The sequence below is a fragment of the Sus scrofa genome, chromosome 6, assembly GCF_000003025.6.
Source record: "Sus scrofa isolate TJ Tabasco breed Duroc chromosome 6, Sscrofa11.1, whole genome shotgun sequence".
NCBI classification, from domain to species: domain Eukaryota; kingdom Metazoa; phylum Chordata; class Mammalia; order Artiodactyla; family Suidae; genus Sus; species Sus scrofa.
In genome coordinates, this window is record NC_010448.4 from 65,129,084 (window position 1) to 65,150,664 (window position 21,581).

Sequence of the window (21,581 nt, forward strand, 5' to 3'; positions counted from 1 at the left end):
GGCCGGTTCTGCGGTCCTGGTCTGGTTCGGGCCCCGCCTGCTGAGCCCTGCAGCCGATCCCCGCTCCTGCTGGCCAGCCAGGAGGGGGCAGAGCCCCGGGACTGTCCCGGTTCAGGCCCAAGCAGAACCACAGGACAGGCCTGCCAGCCCAGGAAGGGACTATCGGGCCTGGTGCTGTGGCCCTGCCCCCACGCTGGTCACCCATCCCCAAAAAACCAGCTCTGGGACTCGTCTCCCCCAGGGGGTCTCTGGCCGGTCCTTGGCCCTCCTGCTCCCCCAGCGCGAACTCTGAGAAGGCCACTCCAAGGCAGAGGTAACACCAAGGGTCACCAGACCGCAGTCCATGGGTGCAACGAGGATGGTAATCGTGGGGACACTGCCCCGTCCCCTCCCCCAGGGCAGGAGGGGCCTCGCTCTCCACCATAACCCCGGGGGGGGACGCAGGCCTGGACCCCACTTGCTCTCCATGTGGCTCAGTGCTCTGATCGCAGAGAAGGGCAGCCGTCGGGGCTGGCCGCGCCCCGCCCCGGGCCCGCTGGCCGGCGTCGTCCCTCCAGGGCACGTCCTCGTCCTCTCCGCCACCCCCTTCCTGGGGAGAGTTACTCATTTCCGCTCCTGGACAAACATCCCATCGCCACATCCTCCGCTTTCCCCCTTTCAACGTCTGTGGCCCGTTTATCAGCGCCCCCTGGCCAGAGGACAGGCTGGGACAAGACCCCTGAGGTCCAGTCACATCCCAGTCACAGGACAGCCCACCTGCAGCTACCCCCGAGGTGGGAGCTGTGACCCCGGCCACCCCCACCTCTCACTGTCACGTAACACACTGACTGCGCTGGTCAGGAAGGTGACCTCCGGGTGGGTGGCGGGGGGCTGCCTCCTCCTGCCCAGCTTGGCTTGCAGGCCCACCTGTGCCCATGCCCACGTGTGCCCACACCCAGCTGTGCCCATGCCCACAGGCCAGGAACCCTTCCCAAACCCCCCGTAGCTGGACTCCAAGCCGTCCCCCATTCCTTTTACAAAGCAAAGGCTTCAACTGGCTGCTAGGGTCGAACCCGATCCCAGCCCCACCCTCGGAGCCCCAGTCTCTGTCTGGAACAGAGGCTGCCGCCACCTGCCCGTGGCCTGTGCCCATGCTGGGGGCTGCCCTCCCTCCCGCTCGCGTCCATCAGAACCTCCCTCTTTGAAGGAGGCAACAGTTGACGCGCCATTCAGCAGATGGGGAGACTGAGGCCCAGGTGCCAGCAAGAGGCCAGATGGAGCAGGAACGAAGAGAAGGACCCAGAGAGCAGGGGCCGTGGGCACGCCGGGCAGGCGGGCGAGGGGTTCTGCTCCACGACACTGGCCCCAGACCAAGTGCAGGGTGTCTGAGCCAACCAACAACCACACATGGCCCCCAGACCCCTCCCCGGCATCAACAGAGGCAGGCACCCCCGCCCTCGGCTCAGTGCCCCCACCAGCCCCAACCCTCTCTTTCGGCGGCTCCCCCCACCAACATCACACTAGAGGGCCCGCAGTCCCTTCTCCTCCATTGTTTAAACAGCCCCTGGCAGAGTTCCCGTCGTGGCACAGTGGTTAACGAATCCAACTAGGAACCATGAGGTTGTGGGTTTGATACCTGGCCTTGCTCAGTGGGTTAAGGATCCGGCGTTGTGTGAGCTGTGGTGTAGGTCACAGATGCGGCTTGGATCCCACGTTGCTGTGGCTGTGGTGTAGGACAGCTGCTACAGCTCCGATTAGACCCCTAGCCTGAGAATCTCCATGTGCCGCGGGAGCGGCCCTAGAAAAGGCAAAAAGATAAACAAATAAAAAAATAAACAGCCCCTGGCGAGCAGACTGGCTGGGGAGCAGCCCCAAGCTGTGAGAAGTTTTCGCCAAGGGCAGCAGCCCAGGAGCATCAAGCAGCATCAACAGACCAGATGGGAGGGTGGGGGGTGGGGGCGGGCGGGTACTCACGGGAGAGGCAGCCCTGGTCCCCGGGCTGCTGGCTCCACCCCGGGCAGCACCTGAACACGGTCTGGGCCTCCACAGCGTACACCTGGCGGTAGCCTGAGTAGTAGACGGTTCTAGGAGAGAAGGAGATGAGAGCGTGACCGCGTCAAGGGACCAGGCTCAAGGCATTTCCACCGACGGCGCTCGGCTCTCAAGGTACCTGGTCCCCAGACTGACCCTCCAGCCCCCATTCCCATTTCACAGGGTGGGGAGGGAGGAGGAGCCGCACCGTGGGGGTGGGGGGAGGGGGCACAGCCACCAGCAACTGGGAACACACCACCCGTCCCTTCTCCAGTCCCGCAGGGATCCCAGCTCTGAGTTGGTAGCAGGACAGGCGTCAGCCCTGCACACGGCTCTCCTCCCCAGGCCAGTCCGCAAGGCTCTGGGGTCAGACTCAGAGTGTCCAGCCTGGGGGCAAGAAGGAGCCTCGTGGGCCAAGGTGCCTAGCCCTGGGAAGGCCATGCCCCAGGCTCTTAGCCCGCCAATGTCCCAAGGAGGCGGGCAGCAGGCCCATCCTGAGCATCCACGAGGAGGGGCCCCCTTCCCCCAGGGAGGGCTGCAGGGCTGAGTGGGGGAGGGGGGAGACAGGCTGATGGGGGAAGCATCTGTGGCAGTAGCAAGATGGCCTGGGTGTGCACAGCACTTGACAGTAAGGTCAGAAGGGAGCAGGCAGGAGGGCTTCCTGGAGGAGGGTGACCTGGAGTGGTCTGGGTCCAAGGCTGATTCTGGTTCTGATGGGACAGGTGCGGCCTCACCAAGGCTGAGCAGAGAGAGGTAGAGCCCCGCCTGGGAGCTGGAAGCAGGCAGCCAGCTGTGTGGGGCCTGGCACAGGGAGTAGCTCCAGGAAGGTGGTGCCCATGCCAGAGAGAGACCAGCCTCACCCAAAAGGGAAAGGGCCTCCTGTCTGTCCCCTCCCCAAATCCAAGACTGCCCCCCCCTCGCCACCTGCACCACAACGCATCTGGAAGTCCCGCCACGCAGGGTCACCCTCTGCCTATCCAGCCCCAGCCTTTCCTGGCATCACCAGCCCCCAGTCTGGGCAGTCTTGGTGGAGCAGTTAGCGACCATGAACCTGGTCGCCCGCAGCCATGAACCTGGAGCAGAAGCCCGGGTGGCGGGTGCAGGGTCCTCGGTCCTACCAGTCTCATCAGACTGCGCCCACCCCCACTCCTCGTCCAGCTGCATCCCGACCCCAGGGCTCCTGCAGCCCTTCCAGAAAAGAGAGCCCTGTCTCTGCTTCTTCAAGGGGATGGTTACGAGAGCCCAAGGATCCGCCCGACACCCCTGCCAGCCCTCCCCGGGAGCCCCCCCCACCCCCTCCACCCCATCTGGTGATGGTCAGGGAGGGGGACAGCTAACTGCCCCCCGGCCCGACCCCCGGTCTCTCACTGCTCACGCTGGCCAGGCAGCGTCCCCCAAATCGCGCCCGCCCTGGACCTGGCGAACACGGCCTCACTCGGGAACAGGCTCTTGGCAGATGCGGTCAAGGTTGTTCAGGAATGAGGTCGTTCATACTGGGTTAGTGGCCCCCCGACTGGTGACCTTATAAGAGGGAGCCATGGACGCAGACAGGGAGAGGCCACCCAGAGGCAGAGGTCAGGGGATGGACAGCCACAGCTGTGGACCACCAAGGACAGTGGGGGCGGGGGGAGGCCTGGCACTGCCTCGGAGACTCCACAAGGAAGCCCCTGCCCGCACCTGGATCTCAGCCTCCAGCCTCCAGGCTGGGAGAGAGCGAAGCCCTGTTGTCCTAAGCGGCCCGTGTGTCAACATCTGTTACAGCAGCAACAGCAAACGCACACAGGACCGTGCTCAGCACAGGCCTGCTCGTGGGGATGCTGGGGGCAGGAGGGACGCAGAGGGACAGGAATAAGAGAAGGGGAGGAGGGGTGGCCCCAAGCCCCTGCGGCTGCAGGCACAGCAGCCCAGCCCGCGGCTGTCGGTAGGACGGGTGGCCCGGGGCCTGGCCAGCGGCGATTGGGTCAAGGGCCCTTGAGGCCCTGGGGGCTGCAGGAGGGCTGGGCTGCGGTCTGCAGCAGCAGTTGCTGGAGGGGACCTGGGTCCCTCCCACACACCAGGGCCACTTCCCGAAGCGTGAGCGCGTGCGCGTGCACTGCGGACGCGCAGCTGGGAGGAGAGGGGACTGCAAAATGCCACCTTGGCAGGACATGAAACCGCTTGCCTGGAGGGAGTCCGACCACAGCGGCGGACAATGTCTGGGCCCGTCCTCGTAAATATTTACCTCGCCCGGGACTACGTGCTGCTCTCCCCGGTCACCAGGAGGACGGGGCCCACTGGGCCCACCCGCCACCCTCCCCAGTGTCCCCTGAAGCTAGTGACCACTTGTCTTCAAAGACAGCCGGTCAGCCTGCAGCCCTCATCCCCTGCAGCTCATATGCAATACCCCATAGGGGACAGGGCACACGCGCCCGGCCACAGACAGGAGCTGGTTCCCGCAGGGCCAGGGTGGCCATGACTGGGCTAGTGCCCCCTCCTCCACCTGGGGCGGCCCCCTCGGAGCCCAGGCGGGACGTCGGAGGGGCTGGTGGGAGGGCCCCGCGTGGGCCCTCTGCTCCCAGCATCTTCCTCTCCTACTCCCCCCTCCTTCCTTCCTGCCCCCCACCCTCAGGCAGCCCGTGCTGGCCACTGTGCTGGGCAGATGCCAGCTGGGGGGAGACCGGCAGCAAGACCCCTGGATGCCCTTATCCAGCTTCTCAGGCATTGTCACAGCCTCACCTGTTCTTGGCCAGGAGAGCCCCCGCGTCACCCCACAACCCTACCAGGGCCACACAGCAGGCCCGCCAGCCCGAAAATAGAAACAGAGTCACTGTGCAGGGGAAATACGGCCACCATGTAGAAGCCACGCATGTGGCCTGGTCCGTGGATGTCACCTGATCCTCCCCCAGCGGCAACCCAGGCCTGATTTGCCCGCTGTGAGGAGGGGAAACGGAGGCTCAGATGGATTCTCACCCTAGAGTCAGCCTGGGCTGGAGCCTGTGCTGACTGCCCCGGGAGCTCAAGAGAGGAAGGGTCCTCCCATCTGTCCTGGGGACAGAGAGTGGCCCTGAACTGGGGGGGCTGGAGGGGCTGGGGGAGGTGGGGGCAGAGCTTGCATCCCCTCACCCGCAGCTCCTCGGCCCTCTGGCTGGTGTGAGTGAGTGGACGGCTGGCCTCCCCATCCAAGCGTCGGCGGCAGGCATGGGCGATGGAGGCAGAAGGGGGCCGGGCACGGCGCACCTGCGCGCCCAGAGCCTGCAGGATGCTGGGGCCTCACCAGCCCCACTTGCTCACAGGCACCCGGGACTCGGGCAGAGACACAGCTCCAAGACTTTGGGTCAGGATGGTAGACACGCCTCCGATCAGCTGGCAGGAGTGCATGGCCCAGGGGACTGGACCTGGACCGGCAGAGGGACAGGGAGGGCGGGGGCTCTGGGCGGGCTCCACAAGGAAGCCAGGGCCTCTGCAGGGCCTTGAAGGAGGAACAGGAGTGAGTCAGCAACGAAAATCCCCTCAGGGCAGGCCACAGCATCGACAGCCGCCAGAGGGCCGGGGGCACAAGGCCTTCGGGAAGTTTCCACGGCTGGCACGGTGGGCTCAGTCACAGGCAGGTGGGCGGGGACATGACGCACTGACAGGGCCAGGAGCCCTCCAGAAAGGAAATGAGGCTGGGACTCTCACACACTTGGCACCGATCCTGGGAGGCCCCGCAGGACAGTGACTGCCATGGGCATCAAGGTGGTGAGGGGACCTTGCCCACCTGCAGCCGAGGAAGGGGACCCTGGCTCCAGCCAGGGCCAGGGACCCAAACTGCGCCCTGGGGACCCTGAGGCAGCACTGCAGTTTAGAAGGGAGGGTCCCAGACTCCCAAGCTGGGTGGTGCCAGGAGAGGAAAGCCTGAGCCCCTCCTGAGCCCTCCCAGGAGACCGCGACCCGGAACACAGACCCCCACCGTGGCTGCACGCGCCACTGGGAAGAGGAGCCCCCGCCCTGCCCAGGCCAGTCCCAGGGCCTCCTGGCACACCGCCCACCCTCCTCTCCCGCCGGGGGACAGGGCTTCTGGCTGCTTCCAAAGGAGCATCCTTTCACCACAAGCTGCCAGGGGTGGGATGTGCTGATGGGACCCGATCCCCCGCCTGCAGGCCCACCTTCTCCAGGCACCGGAGGCCAGGAGGGCAGCCTGCAAGATGCAGGGCTCTGGGAAATGAGGGAACACCCCTATTCTCGGCCCCACAGCCAGCCTCACCCTACAGACACCCTAGTGGTCAAGGGACCGTCCTGCCACCCCTGCTCGCGCCAGAGCCCCGTCCACAGCTCTCCTTCCACAGCCCAAATCCTCCAGACACGGCGAGTCCCCGGGGGCGGGGGCGGGGGGCGGGGAATTGCCGGGGGCTGACACTTAGCCCCAAGCCCACCCCCAACCCTCACTGCCCCTTCTCCCCACTCTGCACACACGCAACCCGGAAACCAGACAATCCTTTAAAACGAAGGCTGCCCCTGCTCCTGGGGGCCAGCCCCCCAGGGTCAGAACCTGAAGACCTGAGAGGCTGGACACCCCGCCCGGCCCATCAGAGACCCGGCCCCGCCCCCTCCCACCACGAAGCCCCTCCTCCCCCGGAGCTCCCCCACCCCAGCTTTGGCATCGGGCAGAGTCCCAACCCTGGGTCTGCGAAAAGAGGAAAGGTATGCACGGGCACTCCCTCCGTCTGATTTTGAAATGTACTCTTGAGCAACACCGGCTCCCCGCGGCCCGGGGTCAGGCCACAGCCGTCTCCAGCCAGGACCACGGCAGGCTAGGCACCCCGCTTTCCCCTCCTGTGTGGCGGGCATCCCTCCTGTAGGGTCCCCGCTGGCTCCCCCATGGCGTCCCCTCCTCCCCCTGGAAGCCCCCTCCCCCGACAAAGGCCGAGGGTGGCCGCTGAGCAGGAGCGGTCAGTCTGGGAACACCTCCAGGGCGGTGTCGGAAGCCTCCACCTCAGATGTGGGGCTTCAGTGGGGACCTGCCAGTGGCCCTGAGACTAGGACAGCCCCTACCAGGCCACCCCCCCGCCTTGGCGGGCAAGGCTGCTCTGGGTGCGAGCAGAGCCCCGACTCCCACACGGGACCGGGACCCAGGCACGTACCTGCGCTCGTGGCTGATGCACCAGGCCTGCTGCCCGCAACCCGGCTTCCACACTGGCACCACACGGCTGAAGGCCCGCACGCAGGGCTGGCGGCGGCCCACCAGGGTCAGCTCCTGCTCGGCACACACGTGCGGCCTGGGACAGAGGACAGACGGTCAGCGCCCCGTCACCAACACAACCCGTCCTGCGGGCTCGCCCTCAGGGGTCCAGCCACCCAGGCTCCACAGCAGGGCACTCAGCCCCATGCCCACCCCATGTCTGCAGCAGGCCTGGGTTCAAGGGCACGGGTGCCCAGGGGGAAAGAAAGGATGCACCAGGCTGTGTCTAAGCCTCCCCGTAGCTTGGACCGTGCCACACAGGGGGTCCCTACCATTGTCCCACAACACAGAGACCCCTGCTCCTCGAACAGGGGGCCGGGGGGGCCGGTCTCTGGGAACAATGATCACTCGACCTCCCATCCGCGTGGCTCTGACCCTGGATTTCTCCAGTCCGGCCCTCCCTGCCTCAGAAGTGCCCCGAGCTGGGCACAAGCACGAGATACAGTGAGGGGACACCCATGCACCTCAGGCTCACCTAAGAGGTGAGAGGAGCCACAGCACCAGCCTTGAAGGTTGTGGAGAGCGCTCACTGAGCATGCTCAGAAAAGGCTCCCGTGAGCCATGCAGGTAAGCTTGTGGCCGCGGCCGTGGCCGGCCTGGCAGGAACAGGCCCAGGAGAAACTGCCATTTGCGAACCGAGCTCAGGCCCAAGTGAACCGCTGCAGGTGCTGCATCCTTTCTGCTCCAAATGCTCACCCCCACCTGGGCCCAGCAACCCCAAGTCTTGGCTCTCCTCCCGCTGGGGGCCGCGGGGAGGGCTTAGGCCCGATGGCCTCTAAGGTCCCCAGCTGCAGGACCCAGCCTGAGCCTGAAACAGCCCCTGTGCCGTGGGCAGCCTGTGAGTGCTCTGTCACTGTCAGAGGATGGAGGTGACACACTCGGAAGGCAGGTACAAACACAGGCTCTGGAACCGACACCCCAGGCCTGGGGCCCATTTTGCAGCCTGAAGAAAGTCACTGGCCCTCTCCGAGCTGCCGCTGCAACATCTATAAAGGGGGCAGCAGGTCCCCTTGGCTCCTGGCCTGAGATCATGAGCATCCGGAACCTGGCACACTCCTGGCTCAGAGAAAGTCCCCGTCTTTCTGGGTCACAGGGCCCCATACCCCCTGGGATGTCAGCACCATTCCTATGACCGACTGGCTCAGCCCGCAAGAGGCCAGCGTCAGGGCCTCGGGGAGGGGATGCCACAGACCACGGGACCCTTCAACAGGGTAGGGCGCGGGTGGCGGCTGCCTGAGCGGCAGGGCAGCGGTCTGGCCATCGGGTCAGCAGGAGGAGAAATGCCCCACATGGAGCTTGGAAGGTTGGGAGTGGCAGAAAACCCGGGGGTCGGGGGAGGTGCCCTCTCCTTAAAGGGTCCCCCTCCCGTCCCAACCCCCCTCAATCCTCCGCTGACCAGCACCATGACGACGGCGAGGCCCCACAGCAGCCTTCGGTCCCCCCTCTGCTCTGGTCACTCTCCCTGCCTGTCCCCGCCCCCAAGGCACCTGCGTGACTCTGGCCCTGGAGGAGGCCCCCGCCCCGGGGCCTCAGGGCCGCCTGGCTCCTGGACAGCAGGCTTCCCTCTGGCTGAACCGCTCTCTCCACTTCCCTGCAAACTGCCCCTGAGCCCCAGACCCGGGCGATTAAAGAGAGTTTCCGGCACCTCGAGCGAGTGAGCTGAGCTGGAGCGAAAGAGCAAGCATAGCTGGCTTTTCCATTTGGAGGGACGGACGGAGGAAGTGGGGTGGGGGCGGGAAGGCAAGAACTGAACAAAGAGCAGAGGCAGAGGCCAGAGCAGCGCTCAGTAAAGGCTCCTGCCGGCACGGTGACTCTTCAGGCCCCTCTGTTCCTGAGGCTGGACCTGCAGCCCATCTGGGGTGAAGGAAGGCACTCCCCCAGCTACAAAGGGAACACGGCCTGGGTGGAGGAACACAGCAGGGCTCCTGGAGCCTGGGGGCCTCGACTGGAGCCGGGGCGACAGCGGCCGTGAGAGGCACCCCTCCAGGGTGGGCGCCTCCTGGGCCCTGGGTGAGGGGGGAGGATGGGGCAGCCTGGGCCGTGGGGCTGCACGCACCACCTCGTCCAGGACTGGGGGCTGGGAGCTGAGAAACACCCCCAGCACGTCTGCTTGTACAGGCCCCGTTTGAGCAGCAAGCACTCCGAGCTCTGGGCTGGGATGAGCCCAGGTCCAGCCCTGGGGGCCCAAGATGCCGTGACTGGGACAGATCACTTCTGGACACCTGGGTGCCCACCCCAGACAAAGGGACAATGATTGCAGTGCCAGGCACGGGTGCGGCACCAAATGCAGGGCCCGCCACGAGGCAGGTGGCCACAGGCGTCCTCTCCCCCCGTCCCTTCCCTCCGCCCCTCGCAGCCTCAAGCCCAAGGGTGAGGAGAGGCTGCCTGCAAACTGCTGCAAGTCCCCTTCCGCTCTCAGGCTCCCTGACTGGTGAGCAGGGACCTCCCGAATGGCCAGAGAAGCCTCAGCCTCAGCCTTGGCGAATGGGGGCCGTCCAGCCCTCAGGGCCGGTGGGTCCACGAGTTCCATGCAAGACAGGACATGAGCTTGGAGGGCCTGTCCCTCTCTGAGGCACCAAGCATTTGCCCAACAGAGCTGCCCAGAGGGGACCCCAGCCCCAGGAAAAGCCATGCTGTGAGTCCGGTCCGAACCATGCAGCCTTGGGCGGAGTTGGGTGGGAGCTCCCTGTCCCCAGACACTGTTGCCTCAGCCAGACGGCAGCCTTGACCAGCCTGCGCGCGGTCAGCAGGCAGTCCGGGCCCCGGGGAGAAAGAGCAGCACCCTTCCTCGGCAGCAGAAGCTCCCTTCAGAGACATGAAGTAAGCAGTAAATAAGCGTTTGCTGGTTTGGAATCTAGACACGTCGGCCAGCAGGAACCACGTCACTCCGCAGGTCCACACAGGCCCCCAGACCCTCAGGGCTGCCAGTCTGCGGGGGGTGGGGGTGGCCTTAGGGCACGTCCCTCTCGGCCCCCCGAGAGGCCCACCGTGGAGGTTTTCAACCAGCCTGTGAAGGGAAGAGTGGCACAGGGGACGGGCCTTCCAGGACAAGGCACTTTCTGGGACCCTCGCTGCTCTTGGGCACCCCCCCCCACCCCCCGCACGCGTGCCCCTCTGGGAGGTGAGGAGCAAAGGGCCAATTCCAGCCCCTCCAGAAGCCCCCCAGCTCCTGCCTCCTTTCTGCTCAGAACAAGCTGCGGGAGGCCCGGTAGAAAGGTTTCTCCTGGGTCCCATGGCCAAGCGCGCCCCACTCCTTCAGCCAGCAGCCCCCCAGGTGGCCACTGCAGGTCCCGGCAGGTGCCAGATGCCCAAGACAGGACTGAGTGTGCATGCAGGTGGCAGGGAACTCAACCCCAGGGGGACATCTGAGAATGGAGTGGCTGTGCCTCTGATGAGAAAGAGGGGCACAGGCCCCCTGCGGGGCAGAAGGATCCCCAGGAGGAGGTGTGGGTGGGGCCTTGAAGGACTTAAAGGGGGGAGGCCCCGGGAAGACCCACCTCCACCAGCAGCTTGGGGGCGCAAAGCCTTCCCCAGGCTGGCTAGTGGCCTCCCAGAGCTCGAGGTGAGCAAGCAGACCTCACAGAACAGCTCACTCCCCGGGGCCAGGGAAGTGCGACCAGCGGGCTCCCCAAGGGCAACGGGATGGAAGCACCCACTTAAGAGCAGAGCCCTCGGTCACCATCATCTGATCCGCTGTCCGTCTGACCAGCACCCCGGGCTTCCCCAGGGGCTTGGGCCTCTGCAAGTCCTGAGCAAACCATGTGAAAAGCCAGCCGGCTGAGCAGCCGAAAGCCACCACAATAATCCCTTCTGAGACCACAGCTTTCCTCGGAAAAAGTAAACTCACTGAGATCGCAGCAAAGACCCACGTCCAGAAGTCAGAGAGAGTTGGGACATGGGCCCCAGACCGCGCTCCTTCCAAAAGGCCACAAGGAAACCCTCCTTCTTGGAGTAAAGCAAGACCCAGGGTGAGGCCCTGGGGGCGTGGGCCTGCCCCCTCCCCAGCTCTGCTGGAGGCCTGTCCTTTCCGCCTGTACAGCCAGGTGCACCGAGCCCTCTGGGGGGGCCCTGCAGAGGAAACTCCAACCCCGCCTGGGCCCCTTGCTGCCCCCCTGCAGCCCCCCTGCAGCCTTTCCCAGCTCTGCAGGCCCTGGCTCAGCACCCTGCCGGCAGGCTCTCCCCGGCCCCTCCTCCTCCAGAAGGGCTCATTTCGCACCAGTTTTCTTCTGAGACCAACACAAGGATCGATTTGCTGTTTAAGAGAGACCGCTAAACTGCCCGTTGGGGAATCAACTTTCAAGACTAAAGGCCTCTCGGCTGCCTCCCTGACCCTCTCTTCCTGCCCATTCTGGAGCTCAATTCCTTCTATCTCCCTGCCCCAAACAAGTGCAAGCAGCCTGGGTCTGCACACAGGCCCCCAGGCCCCGGGAGACAGGCTTTGGATGGAAGGAAGGAAGTGGGCACGGGCTGCTTCCTTTCTGCCGTCTCCAAGCTCCCCCGCCAGACCTGCCCAGATTCCCTCACCTCCGCCGAGGGCAGATCCCGCCTCCCTGTGCAAACCCACGACACGGAGTTAAGGCAGAGGAGCAGAGGAAAGGGGGCGGCAGGGTGGCCCTGCCACGGAAGCGCACCCAGACCCAAGCGCGACCCTGCTCTCCATTTCTCCCTCCCAGTTAAGGCAAAGAGCCCCCTGTTCTCGGGGCCCCGGGGGAAAGAGCCGCCCAGGGCTCCGCGGCTCCGGACGTCGCGCCAGCCCTCCCGCTCCCGTTACTCACATGTTGGGCTGCAGGCGGAGCCGGGCGCCGGCGCCCGCTGGCACGGCGGGGAGCAGCAGCACCAGGGCCAGGGCCACCGCGCGCCCCGCCGCCCCCGCCTCCGGAAGGAAAGGCATCTTGCCCGCGGCGCCGCGCCGGGTCCCTCCTCCGGTCCCCAGCTCACAGGCCGCCCAGGCGGGCCCTCGGAGCCGCCGCCTCCACGTGCGCCATGGCCCGGGGAGCGCACGGGGCGCAGCCACAGGTGCCGCGCGGGGTCCTGCCAAGCCCGAGGTGGCAGCAGGTGCGGAAGGTTCGGCCAGCGCGGCGTCCTGCGCGTTTGGGGGCGACCCGCCAGACACCCGCCCCTGCGCGGGGAGCCCAGTGCGCGCCTAGCCCCGCGCGGCAGAGCCCGGCCCGCCTCCGCCACGCCCCCTGCTCCGACTCCGCCCACAGCTGAACCCGGGACCGGCCCAGACCCCGCCCACAGCCCCGACACGCCCCCGGGCCGACCCGGGCCCACAGCAGGTCCCTCCCAGACTCTCCACCCCCAGCCCGGCCCCTCCTCCGCGCCCAACCCCAACCACAGCCGCAGTTGGGTCTTCACCCCCAGCTGCACGTTCACGCACCCCGCTCCCCTCAGACTGAAAGTCCCAGGTCCAGTGCGACCCAAGTGACAAAGGGCCGGGGCACCAGAGATCACGCCCCTCCCCGTGCAAAGGCAGTCCTCCGCGACGCCGACGCCGGACTCCAGACCCCGTCATCCTAATGCGGGGGTGCGGGGGAGGGTCTCGGTCAGGCCGGCCCTGCTGCCACCCTGCAGCACAGATGGGGACCTGAGGTCGGAGGGCAACCAGCATCCCCGAGTCTGCAGATCTGGGACCTGAACACCGCGGTCTGACCCTGAGGACCTTCCCTTAAACTCCTACCGGCTGCCTGTAAATCTAGAAAAAGCTCTGGATCCCGAACAGCAGACGGAGGTCCGGCAAGTCTGATGGCCCCTCAGGGGGCGTCCCAGTCAACAAACGCCAGACATTCGCTTCTCACAGTTCTGGAGCCAGCATTCAAGGGCAAGACGCTGACTGGGGATCCTGGGAGGCCTCTTCCTGGCCCGCAGAGGCTGCCTCCTGCTGTGTAAGGGAGGGGGCCGCGGGCGGGCTGGGGATGGAGCAGGCCTGACAGCTCTGGGGCCTCCTCCTCTTAGGAGGCACCGGATCTACCTGTAGGGTCAGCCCCCCCCCCCCTTAGGACCTCCTTAAACCTTGGTCACCTCCTTAAAGGCCCATCTCCAAATACAGTCACACTGGGGGTAGGGCGTCTGAACGTGCAGGAACAATCCAGTCCACAGCAGGGTGATTCCACTGCCTTCTGAAACCCCAGGGGTTTCGGAATGATGCCCACTTGAACCTGTGTGTTTCCCAGCTCGATCTTGCCCCTGGGCCCCTGGCCAGGCCCTGGTCCTCCTGGGCTCCCCCAGGCCTGGTCTCCCAAGAGCCCACCTTAAGAGAGCCTGCGTGAGTGCCCGTGAGCATGGGCCTGCCCTGGGTTCGCGTCCCCCCCCCCCATCACAGAGCTCCCCACCCGCTGCTCATCTTTGCACCTGACCTGACCCCCTTCAGTCCAGAGCTGCACTTGGCACTGAATGGGTGCCAGTGAGTGAGGGGTACCCTGAAATGCTCACCAGCTTCTCCAGGGACTCCCACCCGGACCCCCACCTGGGCTGAGGGGCTGCATCCCTTTCAGAACATTCTCCAGGCTTGGAAGAAGAAAGAAAGAATTTGAGCAGATTCCAAGGGATAGAATGGAGGCTGCTGGGGGGGGGGGTGGAGATCCAGGTATGGCAGTGCCTAAACCACATAAAAAGGGGGCCCTCTCTAAGAAAAGTAACATAAAAATAAGCTATTTTGCTCGTTTTTAAAAAAGGGTGGGGGGAGTTCCCACTGTGGCACAGCAGAAACGAATCTGAGATTTCTGGTTCGGTCCCAGGCCTCGCTCGGTGGGTTAAGCATCTGGTGTTGTGAGCTGTGGTGTAGGTTGCAGACATGGCTCAGATCCTGTAGGTTGGCGGCTATAGCTCTGATTCGACCCCTAGCCTGGGAACCTCCATAACCTCCACAGGCTGCGGGTGCGGCCCTAAAAAAGGCAAAAAAAAAAAAAAAAAAAAAAAAGACCTGTGCACACATTCCAGCCTCCCCCCAGTTTGGAAGCGCAGAAACAGTATTGGCAGCCTCACAGTTATCAACCTCCACCCAGCCCGCTGTCCCCAGCACCAAGTTCATCCTTCAGGTGGGTGATCCTAAAGCAGGTGACAGGTAGGCAGGCAGAACTAGGGTGACAGGCCCCCTGCCACACACCCCCATGCCTGAGAGGGCTCAGGCTCGGGTGAGGACAAATGTCCCACAGCATGGAGGTCACCTCTCCAAGCAAAGCCTCCCCCCAACCCACTCCGGCCCAGGAGAAGTGTCTGCTGCCCCTCATGGTCCCCTGGCACCCCCACCTGCTCCTCCCCAGCCTGAGCCCTGGGATGTGGGATCTATCAAGCATCTGACCTTTTTTTTTTTTTTTTTTCCTGGTCTTTTTGCCTTTTCTAGGGCCGCTCCAGCGGCATATAGAGGTTCCCAGGCTAGGGGTCAAATCAGAGCTTCAGCTGCTGGCCTACGCCAGAGCCATGGCAACACGGGATCCGAGCCGTGTCTGCAACCTACACCATAGCTCACGGCAACACCAGATCCTTAACCCACCGAGCAAGGCCGGGGATTGAACCTGCAATCTCATGGTTCCTAGTCGGATTTGTTAACCATTGAGCCACGACAGGAACTCCCCAAGCATCTGACCTTTAAATTCTAGTGTGTTCTGCACAAGCAACCACCATGCCACAGGAGGGGGTGCTTAGATTTTACATTTGTCGCAAGTAACAAAACAATGTATTTGTCTTTAATACACTTTTATAAGCGGATTTAACTCAAACAAATTTTTTTTTTTGGTCGCGCCCACAGCATGTAGAAGCTCCCGGGGGAAGTCCTGAGTCTACACCAGATGCTCTGCCAGCTGGACGGGGAGGCCTCAGGCTCTGGTTCTGGACTCCATCTCTAAACCTCCTGACTTGACCCTAAAGAGAAACTGACATCAAAGGAGCCATCCACACAGACATGGCACGGGGCGGAGAGGGGTAGGTGGACGGAGATTCCGGAGCAGACGCCGCGGTTGGGTCCCCTCTGCTGTGCGACCCAGGAGGAGGCCAAGTGCCTCTCTGTGCCTCCGCCCATGGGGTGAACCCGGGAGAGCAGAGCGTCACCCCTGAAGCCAGTTCCCCCCGAGCCCCTGATCCGATGTGCTGGTTAGGCTGGTCAGCAAGTGCAACTCCTGCTCAGGGACGGACAGGCCTGGACTGTGCCCCCTGCAGCCCTCCCTCCCTTCCCTGGGGGCAGCACCAAGAAGGGGTTACAGACCTGCCCGCCCTGAGAGCAGAAAACACCCCCTCTTGTGCCCCTGCCAGGTGCTGGGTACCACAGCGTACGGGGTGGAGCTGTCTCCCAAAAGTTGTCTAAGTCCCAGCTGCCACCCACCCCACCACCACCCCGGGACCTGTGATGCGACCAGAGTTGCAAAAAGGGTCTCCGCAGACGTCACAAAGCTAAGGATGTGGGGGTGAAGTTGTCCCGGACTTGGGGTGGGCCTCTACCCAACAGCAGGTGTCCTGACAAGAGGAAAAGATTTGAGACACATGGAGACACGGGAGCAGCCATGTGGCCACAGAGGCAGGAAGGGAGGGAAGTGCCCACAGCCAAGGGCTGCCAGAGACTGGCCGTGATCACTGGCAGCCGGGAGAGAAGCCGGGACAGAGGACAGATGCTCCCCAGAGCCCTGGAAGGAGCCCACCTGCCCACAATGTCATCCCAGGCTTCCGGCCTCCAGACCTGGAAAGAGCAGGCTTCTGTGGGTCCAACCACCCCACCCGTGGGCATTTCTCAGCAAGTACAGGACACTCAGACGAGCTGTGACACGGTGGACCAGCGCCAGCCCGCTGGGCCCAGAGAGGAGGTGGATGTGCATGGGGTGGGGGGGCAGAGGGCCCTCCCACCCGGCGTCTCAGCAGCATCACCCTCAGGGCAGAAAGAGGCCCCCCAGAAGTCGAGTCTGGGAGCCACGTAGGGCTTTGCTGCTGGACACACTTTCCATGGTGCCGCCCTTGTGTTTCTTGGAAACAAAGCAACATGTGTCCCCCGTCTTGCACCCTTGACTGCCATGCTGACCTGAACCAGGACAGACACCCCCCATCCCAGGCAATGTCCTCTCCAAGGCCCCCTGGCCACAAACCCAATCTGATGTCCCCTGGCGTCCCCTTGAAACTGCTCACCCAAGAGAAGTACTTCCAGGCGGCCAGACCTTCCCCCAGTCCCACCGTTTCACTGGGACTGCGGCTCCCGCTGGCGGTGACAGGGCACTGGGGGCACCTGGGCCCAGTGAGGTGGGCGGCACATGGGGGCAAAAAGAGACCATCGGGTCCAGGGCAGAGTGTTACGGGAGTTACCATGGGAACAGCTCAGCCTCCCATCCCTCATCCCCACAGCCTGCTCTTGTTCCTTAAAGCCCAGAGGTCTGGAAGCTCTTCTCCCAAGACTCCCGCCCCCACCGTCTGCTGGAAGGGGGGTTTCTTTGTCAAAAGAGACCCACCAAAGTCAAAAGTCAAGGGTGGTCTGTACCTTACACCACATGCCTGTTCTTAGATGGTCCCTGGGGACACCATAGCCACCAAGTGCTGTCCAGCCTGGGGCGCAGCCCTGGGATGGCTGAGTCCCTGCCTGGCTCCCTGTGGGAGGGAGAGGCTGCGCCCAGAAGGCAGCCGTCTCTGCGAGGTGAGTCTGGAAGGTGAATAGTCTCTCGGCTCTGCACCCCGAGCCCCCGCATCTCTGAGGTCCCACCCTTGGGGCTCCCTTTGGCCAGTGCCTGGCGCCTGGCTCCTCCATCCCTCACTCCATCAGAAGCAAATGTCAAGGTGGGATCCGTGGATCTGGTAAAACGCTCACCCACAGCCTCTGGAAATTGAAAAGAACTCAGCTTCTCCGCTGGGACCTCACATCCTCCTGCCTGCCCCGCGGTTGGCGAATATAATCTTTGTCTCGCCCTTAAATGCGCCCTCTCCCCGCAGGTGCTCCCCGCAAGCTGCTCTGCGCTCTGGTTTGAAGGCCCGTGTGGACGATTCTGCCACCTGGTGGTGAGAACTGGAGCAGCCTTTCAAAAGCCCCAGGAAAGAAGCATTGCAACTCAGGGGGTCCCAGCTCAGGGGCCGCCGCCACAGCCGGACCTGCAGAAGCCAGGTTCCCTTCACCACAACGTGCGTAGACAGTAAGACACCCAGTGCTGTTCGCCATCAAGCAGACCCTCCTGCTCCCTCTGCCAACTGTGAGCTGCGGGCCTGCAGACCACCTGCCCCCCACATCCCCAAAGGGCTCAGGCCCTGGGTCAGCATCCTGCAACCTCAGGGCCTGTCCGTCTGACTGGTCCTGGACCTGCTCACCCGGAGTCCTGCACCCCACCCCTGGGCACTCAGCCCTAAGAACAGCTCGGTCCTCGTCGCTACGCAGAACCTGCTCGCTCTGTGACTCCTCTGAGTCCAGCACCCACGCACGGCATCCAGACATCCAGGCCGCCCTCTCCCTCCCTGCATCCTGTTGGCTCAAAAACCAGCTGCATACACGGAGGGCAGCGAGAGACCCAGAGGAAAAGACGGTGCTCCAGGTGGGCAGGGGGCAGGCTAATGAGCAGGGAACTTGCTCCCCAGGACGGTCTTGGGGCTGCAAGACGTGTGTGTCTTTGCACCTGCCCACCGGACCTTAAAAGGTCATGCTCAGCCCCTGGTGGGCTCAGCCACATGACCGTCCAGGTGGTCTCAACGACACCTCACTCCGAGAACAGCTCCCATCCAGGGCGGGTGGGCAGGACGGGCCCTGTGGGAGGCTCCGATGAAGGGATGTTTCCACACTGAGGTCTGGGCCGTCCCCGGCTTATCCATGCATTAGCTTGGATGTGGGGCTGACCAGAATGACCTGTTTGTGGCCAATGAAACATACATGGTCCATCTGCTTTAGTTATTGGAGAAAAGGGCACAGTGACCAGAAGAATGTCCACATTCGGAGTTCCTGTCATGGCTCAGTGGTTAACGAATCCGACTAGGAACCATGAGGTTGCGGGCTCGGTCCCTGCCCTTGCTCAGTGGGTTAACGATCCGGAGTTGCCGTGAGCTGTGGTGTAGGTTGCAGACTCGGCTCGGATCCTGCGTTGCTGTGGCTCTGGCGTAGGCCGGGGGCTACAGCTCCGATTCAACCCCTAGCCTGTGAACCTCCATATGCCGCGGGAGCGGCCCAAGAAATGGCAAAAAGACAAAAAAAAAAAAAAAAAAGAATGTCCACATTCAAGACGCCTCCCTTCCTGGGACGCCGGCACTAGGGCTCCTTCCGGGATCAGACCCCCTTCCCAGGAGCCACGGCTGGCCTGACTCTGTGCACGTGCTGCTCTGGTCTTTCGAAGCCCGGAAGGACGGCTTCCCTGACTTGCCTGATGGTCTTTGCTCTGACAGACATAGAACCGAGCCGAAAACCCTGCTTCTTAGGAGCAGTTCCACTGTCACCTGAGAGGCTGTCTCCCGGGCCACAGTCCTCAGTTGGGCTCAAATACAACTCTTTTCTATTCCTATTACATACCATTTTTTTTTTGTTTGTTTGTTTGTCTTTTTGCCTTTTCTAGGGCCACAGCCGTGGCATGTGGAGGTTCCCAGGTCAGGGGTCGAATTGGAGCTGTAACCGCCAGCCTACAACACAGCCACAGCAACGCGGGATCAGAGCCACATCTGCGACCCACACCACAGCGCACAGCAACGCCAGATCCTTAACCCACTAAGCAAGGCCAGGGATTGAACCTGCAACCTCATGTTTCCTAGTTGGATTCGATAACCACTGAGCCAAGACGGGAATTCCTGTTTCACACAGTTTCTTGTCTTTTTAAATGCTCTGCCTGGGTCCAGCCGGCGGTCACATCCTCTCAGAGACCTCCCCCAGCTCCTGCCCCCTGTCCCTGGTCCCTGCTGGTGTGGCTGCTGTCTCTGCCAGACCAGGAACTGGATCCAAAGTGAACGTCGCTGGCCACACTGGGAGACACTCCTGCACACGGCGTGCCCTGCAGGAGGAAGGGCCCTGGCTGCCTTTCCCGGGGGCCCTGCTCAGGCTTGTGCGAGCAACCTTGAGGGGGGAGGACCAAGCTGGCTCGCGGGTCCCCAGGGTCGCCCCTGTGTCCATGCTGACACTCTGGACATTGCTTCTCTGTGACTAACAGTCCTTTGTCGCTGACCCAGGGCCTCCGCCTGTCTTCTGCCAGCGTCCCTGAAACCGTGGCGGGCTAGCCTCTTGGCTCATGAGTGGAGCGACACCCCTGACCCCTCGCGGTGCTTAGCGGAAACTCCCGCCCGGGAGCCTGGCCTCCACTCCCCCCATGCCTTTGACCACAGCCACCCAGCAAGCCCCCAGTCTAGACCAGTCCACCTACTGGTCTCTCCCTCTCCCGCCAGCTGCCGTGTGGAAGGCTCCACTGCGGTCCTGCCTGAGGCCTCCTGGCAGCCCTGTGGTCCCTCCCTGCTCATTGCCGCTCTTCCAAACCAACTAAACCCAAACCCCTGGCTCCAAACCCCCCACCCCCACCAAAGAAAGCAGGTGTCCCTGAACTCCTCAGTGCCCCCCCGCCCCCGCCACACTCCCACTCTCACTTCGGCTCTCTCCACCCATCCCTGAGCTAACCCTGACCCCTGGGCTCCAGGATCTGGTCCCCCGCTTCCTCCAGGAGCGGGAGTCAGTCATCGGGCCCTTGTCCCTTTTCTCCAGCCTCACTCCCATCCCCCACTCCACAGACACCCACAGAGCCCCCAGGGCCAGGGGCACTGAGAGCCAGGTCAGGCGGCCACTCTAGAGGCACCTGTGAGCTCGTGTGCACCTCACACAGCCTGGGAGCCAGGTTTCAGCATTCCTGCTCCCCAGACGTGGAAAGGGGAGCAGGAGGCCAGCTGGGTTCAGTGTCAGCACAGCCACGTACAGACGAGCGGGAGCTCAGCCCCGGAGCAGGCTGGGCCCCTGGGGGCAGGCCAGCCCAGGAAAATGACCACTGCCTGTGCCCTCCCTCAGGAGGCGTCCTGAAAAGAAAGGCCGGCCACCGTGGAATGGCTCACAGACCAGGAGGGCACCCAAGTCCGCATAAGCCAGGAGGCCTTGGCTGATTGGTGTGGCCGCAGCAGCTGTATTGGCCTCAGGTTCCCCACCAGAACCCTTCAAACCTGTCCCTTCGTCGGTGGCACACACTCAAGAGCATATACACAAGAACCCTGGGCTCTGTGATAGTCACAGCTCTAGGAAAGGGTTATAACCCCCAAAGCACAGCCACGTGGAAGGAGCTCACTCCTGGAAATCTAACAGACACACACACACACACACACACACACACACGGAGCATGACCCGTCACACACGGTAATTACACACAGAACACACATGCACGGAGCGGACCATGACATGAAACAGCCAAGAAGCAGCAGTGAGTGGTAGTTAATGACAACATCTCCAGGGGAGCGCGGTCTGAACTGAGCATTGGAGGATGGATACAGCACAGGGGCCAAGAAGCCCTTTGGGGTGGCAGGACTAGAGGGGCTGGGAAGCCGACTCCATCATCACAGGTGCTGACACTTGGGACGCACTATACACTGTCACAGATGCACAGCCCTGGGGTTTCCCTGAGACGGGCAAGGAGGATGAGATGCCAAGACGGGGGAGCTGAGGACCCTGGCAGGGATGGCAGATGCCCAGGGTCGTGCTAGCTGCAGGGAAGGTCACTCAGGGCAAGAATAGATCCAACTCTAGCACCCAGAAGACAAGTTCAAGGGCAGCCACAGTGAATCCAGGCTCTGCCCTTGACGAGGTGACCAGGCCGTGTGCCTCAGTGCCCCTTTTGGGGAGCAGGGGTCGGGAGCTCTGCTTCCTAGGTGGGGTGCGTATTCCTGCATCTGGCATAGCGCTGGGCCCGTGTCTCTGCTGCTGCATCCATGAACCCGCGGTCAGAAAGGCGGAGGCGCGCAGCAAAATGCTCTGCCCCTCGGGCCGCTCCTTCAGTCCCCTAAACTGGCGATGCCCTTGCGAAGGCGGACATCACCACGCACAAGGATCTAGTCCGGGGGGTGGTCACTCTGGGCGGGGGGCGCATTCAGGGAGGTGGTCATCCACGGTGGGGGGTTGCGTCCAGGGGTCGGTCACCCTCAGCGTGAGTGGGGGCGGGTCCAGGAAGCGGTCACCCATGGCGGGGGCGCGTCCAGAGAGTTCGTCAGTTCTGGTGGGGGGCACGTCCAGGGGGCTGTCACTCTGGGCAGGGCCTGGGGTCCCTTGCCGCATGTCTGCTGCACTTCAGCCAAAATTGAACAGAGTGGCGTGGACGCCGGGCCGGAGGTCGGGGACTCAGGACGTCCCCCGCCGCCCGCCGCGCCGGGAGGGGCGGGCAACAGGTTTTCCTGGGGTAGCAACGCCAGTCTCCTGATGGTCTCTCCCTGCTGACCCTCCGCGTTGCCTTGGCAACCGGCCTCGGCCCCGCCCTTCCC

The 21,581-nt window shown here is 63.6% G+C and overlaps 1 protein-coding gene across 3 annotated transcripts in view; it reads right to left on the bottom strand.

Annotated features, from left to right (window-relative positions):
* MEGF6 (multiple EGF like domains 6) overlaps nt 1-12,366 on the bottom strand; it is an 85,917-nt gene extending 73,551 nt beyond the window's left edge. For all 3 annotated transcript variants that reach the window (XM_021095213.1, XM_021095214.1, XM_021095212.1), the window contains exons 1-3: nt 11,983-12,366; nt 7,110-7,244; nt 1,954-2,063 (exon numbers count right to left, since the gene is read on the bottom strand). In XM_021095213.1, coding sequence (XP_020950872.1) covers nt 1,954-2,063; nt 7,110-7,244; nt 11,983-12,098 — 361 coding nt within the window. In that variant the 5' untranslated portion in view covers nt 12,099-12,366. The remainder of the gene's footprint in view (nt 1-1,953; nt 2,064-7,109; nt 7,245-11,982) is intronic.